Raw genomic sequence first — 10,317 nt, forward strand, 5'->3', positions numbered from 1 at the left:
CTCTCGCCCTACCTTCGGATTTGTCCGTGTCTCTGTGTCTCCCGATGTTTCTATCTATCCGTCTATCTATGTGTAGCAATATTCATCTATCCATTCAATGAGGACGAAGTTGATAACGTTTCACTGTGACGCTAACGTATGTTTAAGGAAAATCGCTAATTCGCACCTTTATGACCTTCCGAAATTTAGTAAACTGTTGTAAATAAAATATGCTCTTATTCGGAAAATCCAGCTCCTTTCAAGTCATTATCGAATTTCCCAATGATTCATCTATCCATCTATCTGTCTTTCTATCTATCTATCTATCTATCTATCTATCTATCTATCTATCCTCCGGATGATGACGGAAGACCTGTAGAGGGGAGCCTAAAGGAGATGAGAGGAGAGGAGAGGAGAGTCAGTGCTGATTGTTAGCGAAGGCAACCCGCCCCGCAAACCTTCAGCTCCGATCCTTGCGAAAGGAGGGACGTGTGCCGGCTGCGAAATCAGGAATGAATGAATGGACGGAGGTATAGACGAATAGAGGAGGAAGGAAAAAACTTTGGAAAGAAAAGGAGAGGTAAATAAGTGGTAACGCTTCTCTTTCTCTTGGTTTCGGGATTCCTTATATGTGTTACACATTATACGCCTGTACATGTCTCGAGGGGGATGATAGATTCGAATTTCGCACACATGCATCGAACTAACGCGAAACGCGATTCTTCCACTGTCTATCTCTGCCTATCCATCCCGCCAATCTACCTACCCACCCTGCAGCAACCACCCTCTCGAACTCGCTCGCCCGCTTGCTGGCGTCGAGTTATTTACCCTCGATTCTCCGGCGCTAATATAATTTCCCAGTCAGCTCTCTCTCTCTCTCTCTCTCTCTCTCTCTCTCTCTCTCTCTCTCTCTCTCTCTCTCTCTCTCTCTCTCTCTCTCTCTCTCTCTCCGCGAGGGCGGGCGGGCGACGGGATTCGACTAAAAATAGAATTTACTGCTAGCCTCTAGACCGTATACCTTATATCCCTGCAGCACCTCTCTATATCTTTCCTCTTGTACCTTGTACACACTTTGGTGCCAAACTTCAACCTATTCACCGTATATCCATGTGACAATTTGTCCCTTCCATCCTTCCTTCCTTCCTTCCTTCTACCATCTCTCGTATACGTTTCATCCGTACGGGAAACCAATTGTTGTACTTTGATATATCTACATGATTTCTATATCTAGATTACATCTACATTACAACTTTGCAGTAAAGAAAAAAGTATAGTCATTGGTTCATTTTTTAACTTATTGTTTCCTTGATGTACCTCACGAAAAATTTGTGACAAGTAGTAGAAACAAAAAAAAAATTGTCGTAAAACCTGGAGGAAGTAAGAAAATATTCAGAGCTCGCTACCAATTATTGTAATATTTTTTATTGATTTTTATGCCTACGCCTTATATTTTCCTACCTCCTCCAATTTTCACGACAATTTTTTTTTCGGTATTTCTCACTGATTCTTCGAGTGGCGCCGTGAGATAAAGAAGTTGAAAAATGAACCCTCCTAGTACGCACGTATAATCTGTGCAATTTGAATACCTGCGAGAAAAGAACAAATTGATTGAAAAAGAAAAAAAGAAAATGAAACAAGCCGAATACGATATCTATAGTCTGGAAACGAGGGCCGCTCTCAACGTCCGGGAATTAGTCGGGGACACCGTTGGGCAACGTTGAAATTCGCATTGGCCACCGAGCTTTGGCAGCGTTGATAACGAGAACAGCAATTTACATAAGTACGTACAACGCGCTCACAGCGGGAGCTTTATCACACCGCTTGCTTGCAATGCGATGTGGTGCGCGGCACGAGTCTGGCACTCTAAATTATTTATAAACCAAAGAATATGAAACACCAAGTTTGGTATACGTGTATCGTATACATATTTTAGACGTATATAGGCACTCTGCGTGCATTTTTTGTAAGCAAGCACATTTTTACCCCAAGTATTTCCCATATACTATATACGTGAAAAGCACGCGCATGGTTGGTATATAATGTAATTCCATGGTATATCTATTATACCTGGAATCGTATAATTGACCTTAATTACCATTTTACTTGTTCGTTCGTTGCTCATCATCCACGCCCGAGTCTTTTATTTCCGATGGACAGAGTCATTAGTTTCGAACCAATGTTCGTTTGCGTTTTTTCTCTCCTAGCTCTCTCTTTCTCTCTTCATTTTCTTTCTTTTTTTACACCCCGACGTCGGCGTCCATGTCGCATCGTCGCAGCCCTCACGTAAACCGCTAATTTTTCTTCTTCGTCTTCATTTGATTTTTTATTTTTTCTCTCCGTTGTTGTTTTCCTTCAATTTTCCACAGAAACGTGTCCTTATCGTTGTTTGTGCCGCGGTGATATAATATCTCTTATGTACATACATCATATAAAACCGATATCCAGATATAACCTTTGAATGGATTTCAATATACGTAGAATCAAAGAAAACCTCAACGTGAAATTTTCGCTCTCTTTCGCTTTCCATCCTCTTCGTATTGCTTCGTCAATGCTTCGCCACCGACTGTAGAACGAACGAATTTGCTCGACAAATTGGTAGACTTACGATTCAAACCGTTTGTAACAACGAATAAAAAAATAAGGAATAACTTTATCAAAAAGCCGTCGCTATTTGACAATTAAAAGCACAACGCGATGTTACCACTAGATGATAGTTCGGTTATACGCACTTCGGACCGTGTGCAGACGCCTCAGTCGGGGGTCGGCAGTTCAAACGATCACTCTGAATAACTTTTATACCCACACCGTATGCGTGCAAGCATACATGCGGAAGTTGAACGAGCCTCTTGGGGCCTTCGACGGAGAGTAATCAATTTCAACTTTAGGTATATAATGTATATGTATTATGTATAAAGTATGTAATAGAAAGTGGATACGTAGACAGGTGGTCGTCAGTGCGGTCGCGTACGCGACTTCCGTTCATCCGAATCAGCTCACCGGACGAATGGAATCCGAACGTACCGCAAGCACACGCCTGCACGTTACGTAACTACGTCCGTGCATGCATACTGCGTGGTATATGCGTAAAAATGTAAATGGTGAAAAATCGAGGCGTAACGAGGAGGCGGAAAGTAATCAAGTTCTTCATTCATTCTCTCTTCCGCGAGTGCTTCGGGAGCAATTTGCGGGCATGAATTGCTGCATTCTGTCTCTCCGTGTATCGCGCGCAACTGATTCGTTCTTTCGTTCATTCGTGATTTCAATAATCTTAAAAATCGTCCTGCTAGTCGATATATCATCACGTTATACGTCGCATGATTTAAGGATTTTGAATTCTCAACCAAAAGCGAGTCTCGTCGGCAATATTGAACATTTTCATTCACAATAAAGGCGATGAGAAAATTAAATTTTAGGAATTATTTTGAAATTTTCGCTTTCGAAAATATGCAAAGGTTGTATCTACGAAATTATTCGTTCAATACCCCGGAAACTTCTCAATTGTAATGTACAACGGTCTTACAAAAACATATCCAAACTTGAAGGCTTTTCCTCCGTTTTTAAAAATTGGAAAATTTTCGAATAGGGATATTTCAAAATACCGAAAAAATTCTTTAAAAATTCACGTGTATTCAGAAAAATCAACGAATTCATTTCACATGACAAAAAAAAAACATTCCCTAAAAATTTAACAAACAATATTTTGCGTAGACAATTTATTGATAACTTTTGGGTATTATCGTTACTCAAATTTAATTCCCTCGTCGTCTTTACTGTGGTTCATTTTTTGCCGATTTTTATTTTGTCATAAAATATTCAATATTGTCGACGGGACTCACGTCTGTTTGAGAATGTATAACCCGTAAATCCTTGTTAATCTCGGTTCTTTTACCACATCTCTGCACTACGGGACATCGTCTTCAACGCCGCTGTGACGAGTACAAAATAAAATAAACGTGTTATAGCTGCGTACACCGACTTTATCGGTTGAATCGTGAAACGTACGGCGCCGTGCTTCTGCATTGGGTTCTTCAGTAGTAAAGCCTCGTTGCGGTCAGCCGGGTCGGGACTCCATCCTGCAGCTTCTTCGTGCGCCTCGTACTCTTTTTTTCAAACGCGGCTTTATCGTTCACCACACGATACGTGTAACGAATATTTTGCGTTTCGACCTTGGCTCGAACAAGGTGATAACGTATTTGATACCTTTCACGGCAGTTCGGTATGGAAAAGAATAAGAAACGGTCCGAAGGATCTTTCAAATATTTCGAAGCTAGAAAATCTGGAGAAGAGGTACAAAGTATGACACGCGGGAGGTTTTTTACAAAATTCTCCGTTATATAAACGTGTGCTTTTTATCGGCCCCCTATATTTCTATCCCTTTTGATCGGTCGTTTAGACTTCAAACTTATTTTCACGACGCGACGGTTCGTCGGTTGGGAGAAAGTGGGAGATACATAGAAAAAGAAAACGCCAGAAAAATAAAAAAAAAAATAAATTAAAAAAAAACAAGAAGCTGATAACAATGAAGAACGAATCGGAGTGTAAAAAAAATTAAAGAAAAAATAAGAAAGAGAGAGAAAAAAAAGGAAGAAAAAGAAAGAAATTCTTTCGAACGAAGAAGTTGTTTTCCATGATTGCTTTTTTCGCGAAGAAGGACGAGTGGGGCGGGTGGGGCGAGAGGGAGGGGGAGGGGAGACGTGACGTCGACTAACCTACCCGGCCTGAATGAACGCCTCGATATAGACCAGGGCGACCTGGAGTTATCGATTCGCAAGTTGTGGCTCAACAAGTGCGCCGCGGCGTTTCTGAACTTGGGATTTTTTCCAAGCTTATGGACACACAACTTAGACAACTGTCCACTTACGGGAGGTATAAGTTTTGCGAGAATGTCCGCGTGTGTTTGTGCGGGGTGACGGTGGTGGAAGGGCGGGGGGTTGATATAGCCGACAAGATGTATGGAAAGATATTATTCTCGTGTGCTTGTATGTAATACCGGGCGATTATAAATACATACTACTATGGTCGCGAATATAGCTGGGGATAAAAATACCTCGAGAAGCTAGGGCACATGCTGCGACAAAATGAACAAACGTGCAATCAGACTCGCGGCTGCGGTAAGTGGAGTGCCTGGGTAACTACTCGGGAGTTTCAAACTTGTTCGCCCAACGTTGCCGCTACGTGCCGTAAATCACAGCTTACAGGTACGCTCGCAATAAGTTATCGATATAGATTTACCTATATATTCAAATTGCGCTGTTGTACCGGTTTTTTTTTTTTTTTTTCTGTTTTATTGGACAGCAAATTGCGGTCAGCATCGTCGATAAATTGCGGCGCTTTAGCGATTATTGTGCCGAACATTATGAAACGGATAACCTCGATGATCCTATGCTGCGTGGTCTTGGGAAGAATGCAAGGTACGTTGGGGTGTTCCAGAAAAAACTGTATCTCAAATAGAATATCTCAGCTGAATATGAGCTCGCAATATTGATATTTAGAGGTTGCTATTTTATTTTTTCCATTTTTCATTTAAATAGCACGTAGAAATAAAAGCGGAAAATTTTTGAATTTTTTTTTTTCGTATACAAATATTTTTTTAATTTACTTATATATATATATATATAGCGTGAAATTTTTTATAAAAATCTACGTTTAGATAGTTTATACGTCAAGCCGTTTACGAGAAATAAAATTCAAAAATATTACGATTTTTTTTTTGTGACGTGTTATTTAAATTGAAAATGGAAAAAATTAAATAGGCACCTATAAATATCCATATTAGGAACTCATATTTGGCTGGAATATTCTATTTGAGATACGCTACCGAAATTTTGTAGCCCGTTTGAAAAAAAAATTTATATATTTTTTTTTCGCATACATACCCGCTGACTGTGCTACATCCTACTCAACCCACTAAGACACCCGGAACCGTGAATTTTCAACCGTGGCGCAGACGGAGCAGACCGTTAAATAAATAAACCTGATTTCTTCCTTGTTTTTTCATCCCCCAAGTATACATAGCCGCAAAGTTTTTGCTTCGGGGCGGCACGTATTATACCTTCTTTCAACCAGATTGCAATCTACGCCCTATATATTTTCAAACTAAAACAACGTCGTCTCGGTCGTTTCTTTTCCCTTCTCTTCTCCTCCACTCCCTTGGGTATACGTAACCTTATATATTCTGACGCGCAGTATTTTCCGCACATTTCGCAGATTTTTCGCCAATTCTACGAAAATTATTCCTCGCGGTGTCTCTTTTTTTCCCCCTCTTCGTCGGGGCTACGAATTGGACGATAGAAATTCGTGTGATATTTATTACGTTATTATCGTGTATGCTGGCTGACCGCTGTATAAGGTAATTCAGTATCGCTTACTGTCTCAGTTTCTCCGCTAGCCTGAATCTTGAATCTTCTATCGGAAATCGCGCGGAGACATTTAGACGGAGAAAAAAATAACCTTTCTAAATACCTTTGCGTCTCGGTTTCGAAGGAAATAACATCCGGCTATTGACGAAGGGGATAAACCAGCCCCGCAGCGCTTGATTCGAGTTAAAAACAATTTCCCAACAACCTTCTTCGTTGTTCGCTGTTCGAAACTTTGTAGCAATTAGTACGGAATACCCGCCCCGTAACATCGCGATGACCGTGAGCGAAGAGGATCTCTAACGTGATGGTATCGTTGGTGAGAGAAAAAAATTTCCATACCTATAATGCAGATTACGAGAAAACGTCTTGGCTAATTGGTCGTATATAGCAGTCCTTTCTATCTTCGTTTTGTAAAGCAAACAAAACCCTATTCATACACAGAAAACGGTTTCAATTACAAAACGTTCGTTGTTTAGCCAGGATGGTTCGTACCGAAAGGTCGTTAACCGAGGGAAACATTTCGGGAACGATGTAACTTAAACCGTCTCTTTTGTAGGCAAGCACTTCTCGGTATCGATTATCTACTCCGACGTTGAGATAGACGGAGTAGCGATCGCTTCCGGTTCTCGTGGATGTGAAATTTTCCTTTGATACCCAGGCACTTCCGGCCTGAACTATATTCATCCTACTCTCGTTCGTTTCTCTTAATACCGTCTAGATCGTTGTATAATGTTCCTCTCGACGGTGGGAAAGAAACTCTGCACGCAAGTGATCGTAAATCGAACGATCCTGAGCGAGCGTCCGGCTTCTAATTCTACCATCTTGCTTTCCTTCTCTTCGTACCGGCCGAGTCACGAACGAAGAAGACCTCGCGAATCGTTTCGCAAAGCAACCGTTTTACACAAATACGAATCAGCTTCAGTAGTACGAGTATAATACTACTTCTTATATAAATGTGTGCAGTCGATCGACAGGACGATTCAAGGAAGACCGTCACGTCATGTTGAACGAAATGATTATTCAATACATTATGTAAGGAAATAAAGTGTGTCGGAACTGAATACCGATTTTCCCTCGGTCTGCGCATATACGAGATGATGTCACGGAAATTACGTAAAGAGGTTACTCGATGTTACTTATTTATTTCCGTAGGTATATTAATTTTGTTGAAAATGTCAGTTTCCGTAGTCAAAAGTTGCAAAAATCATGCTGTACACACCAAAGGACAAAATATCATGCCTGTATGACGTCACTTTGGATATGTTTTCCGATTGGTTCAACTAAAGCGTATGTGCGTATTGTTTCGCCTTATTTCCTCATTACATCGTGATTCGATCGATGAACGGCAAACTGGCGCGAGGATCAACGGAAAGACATACTTGGACATACCGTGTTAAATCTTCCACAGGGTATTACATATGTAGAAAACCGCGACCTGTGCGCCAATTTTTAAACTGCCCCATTCACGCGATCACAAAAATCCGGTAAACCGAGGTTGGCAGTGGCCAAGACTGCCGGAACTCAGAATCGTTCCAATTCTTGAAACGCTTCTGACAGAGGTTACAGAACCGCGTGTTTTTACACGCCGATAGTTGGGACAATGCTATATGAAAGGTTACACGGTGGCCGGTAAAAAAATCCGTAACAAATTCAAGGACATTATCAACACCTCAAAGACTTCCAGGACCACCGGACACCGTGACGAAGGTTACACCTACTAGCGATGATATCTATACTAACTGGATGGCTAGGATAGGGTCCTCGCCCTGAGTCGATCAGAAGCAGACGAAATCGACACCAGCGCTTCATAGCCGCAATGGAACTAACGAATCACGTGGTTCACTGTCAATAAGCTTGGTTCCGATAGGTGGCGTCATTCACGCGACCCGTTGGTTCAACTTCGGTTATCGCAGCGCTAGTGTCGGTTTTTGGGACTTCTAATCGGCACAAGCTGCCGTCTCCTGGAAGCATAGGAGTCAGCCATCCAGTTAGTACAGAGATAAAGATCGGTGCCTGTTGGTATTATCGCATGATTGATTTTCGTATTACTCACCGATTTGAGGAACGTCGTACTGTCTGTTGCCCCTTGCCGACCTGAGCATGAACTGCGAAGCGATAGCCGCACTGCCGGGAGGCGATGGGAGCTGCTGTTGGTTGATCATCGATGATCCCGATCCGGACGAAGCGGTGGTACGTTTCCCGGGTGGTTTATCGGTGTCGAATAGAAGCGGACTCAGCCCGATTCCGCCCCCCTGAAGCTTGTGGGGTGAGTCAGGGGGCTCAACGGGTAGTCCGCCAAGGTTGTCGAAGGGCGTCGGGCCGCTTCGCGAGTTCTGCTGGTCGAAGAAGTCCTCGATGTTCGAGGTCCTGCCGGTTCCACCCTGCTCGGACTGGCCCGGCGGCGTTTCCTCCTCCGATCCCCCGTAGACCAGGGGTGGCAGCCCGACGACCTTCTTGGCCTGCTTGAAGCCCCCTGGTCTCTTCCTCGCGTGGTGCTGCTGCTGCTGTTGGTGGTAGAAGGCCGCCTCCTCGTACAGGAAGGGCAGCTGCTCGTGCCGTGGCAGCAGTGTCCCGATTGCCGGCTGGCTCGTCTCGTCCATAATCACGTCCCGGTACCTCATCCCACCTCCACCGCCTATCCCTAGTCCGAATCCCGGGACCATGTTATCCGTCTGATCGTCGTACGTCTGGAGCCAATCTTGAACGGCGTCGCGACGCGATCCGTCGTACTGGTGAGCTCGCAGGTGGAGGTGGCCCATTTTTCCCTGACTCGCTCCAGCGAGCTTCGCATCTCGCGTCTTTTCTTCCTTCCCTACAACACCGTTCGCCGATGGACTGTCCAAACGGTTACCAACCGCCAGTGCTAGGCCAACACAGACGTAGCTGAAGAACCAAAGCGTTCCGATCGTCATTCTGTGTGATTGTGTGTGTTTTTTTTCTAGTATTTTCTTTTTTTTTTTCTTTATTGAAGCGGTTGCTTTTTTTCCTTTCTACGGGGGGATTGTTTAATCAGTCCTTCACCGCTGTAACCCCTTGTTTAATCTTCTTTCTTTCTTTTTGTTGTTTTTCTACAACAGTTTCTAGGTATTGTTTTTTTTTTTATATTATTTTTTTTTTAACTCCCTTCTAACAGCAGTCAGTCTGTCAGTCAGTCAGTCTGTTTTTATTATTCACTTGTTGCTTTCTTTTAATTATCATTGACAATTGTTTTCCCGTGTCTCTATTTGTTCTTTCTATCTTTCTTTAATATTTTTATACAGTTAGGCCAGTGTTATTCGGAGATTGCTCCAAAAAAATTTTACTGCAATATAATTCACTCTCGACACTCGAGATAAAGGTACAACGACTCTAGTCTCCTCGGTCTGGAGGAAAGGTTTCTTCTTTCACTTTTGCTTTCGAAAGCCCAAGTCTTACCTCTGCGACCGTACTCTTCTCTTTCTCTTTCTCTCTCTCTCTCTAACTCTCTTACTTTTCTTTCTTTTTCTTCCGTTGGTTAAACTTTCGGATCGATTCTTTCGCCGGGTGATATTTCTCTCGATCGGTCCTGTAAATTATTATATGTTCTAATTAAAATATATCGCTCGACCTCGGCAGGATTTTTAATGGTTGCGGTGCTGGTGCTGGTGCCGGTGCCGGTGCCAATGCTGGTGCTGGGACGTGTATCTCAAGTAAACGTGAAGAAGAGAGAATATTTTTGTGCAGACCACTTATAACACAGTGCAGAGGTTGGTTGCAGATCGCGGGGTGCTCTAACAGAAGGGTGTGATAGAGAGCTGTGTTCGTGCTTTTTTATGGCGGTGATTATGACGATTTTTGGACTCAGTGCAGTACACCAAAATTGTGCGAGACAATCGTCGTATATATGCTACATAGGTACGTATAATAGACACAGCGCGAAATGAGGAAGAAATCAAACTAATGTACAAATCGGACACGGCGCGTGCGTAATATAAATATATGAGTACACGTGTCGAGAGAA

General features: G+C 42.7%; 1 protein-coding gene across 2 annotated transcripts in view; it reads right to left on the minus strand.

Annotated features, from left to right (window-relative positions):
- LOC107227828 overlaps positions 1 to 9,880 on the minus strand; it is a 56,562-nt gene extending 46,682 nt beyond the window's left edge. Inside the window, exons 1-2 of one of the 2 annotated variants that reach the window (XM_046734378.1) lie at positions 8,392 to 9,880; positions 8,169 to 8,299 (exon numbers count right to left, since the gene is read on the minus strand). In XM_046734378.1, coding sequence (XP_046590334.1) covers positions 8,184 to 8,299; positions 8,392 to 9,250 — 975 coding nt within the window. In that variant the 5' untranslated portion in view covers positions 9,251 to 9,880 and the 3' untranslated portion in view covers positions 8,169 to 8,183. Of the gene's footprint in view, positions 1 to 8,168; positions 8,300 to 8,391 lie in introns of those variants that run through there. The other variant, XM_046734377.1, reaches the window with a different exon arrangement.
- Between the last annotated feature and the right edge of the window lie 437 nt (positions 9,881 to 10,317).

The sequence above is a fragment of the Neodiprion lecontei genome, chromosome 3 (genome assembly GCF_021901455.1).
Source record: "Neodiprion lecontei isolate iyNeoLeco1 chromosome 3, iyNeoLeco1.1, whole genome shotgun sequence".
NCBI lineage: Eukaryota > Metazoa > Arthropoda > Insecta > Hymenoptera > Diprionidae > Neodiprion > Neodiprion lecontei.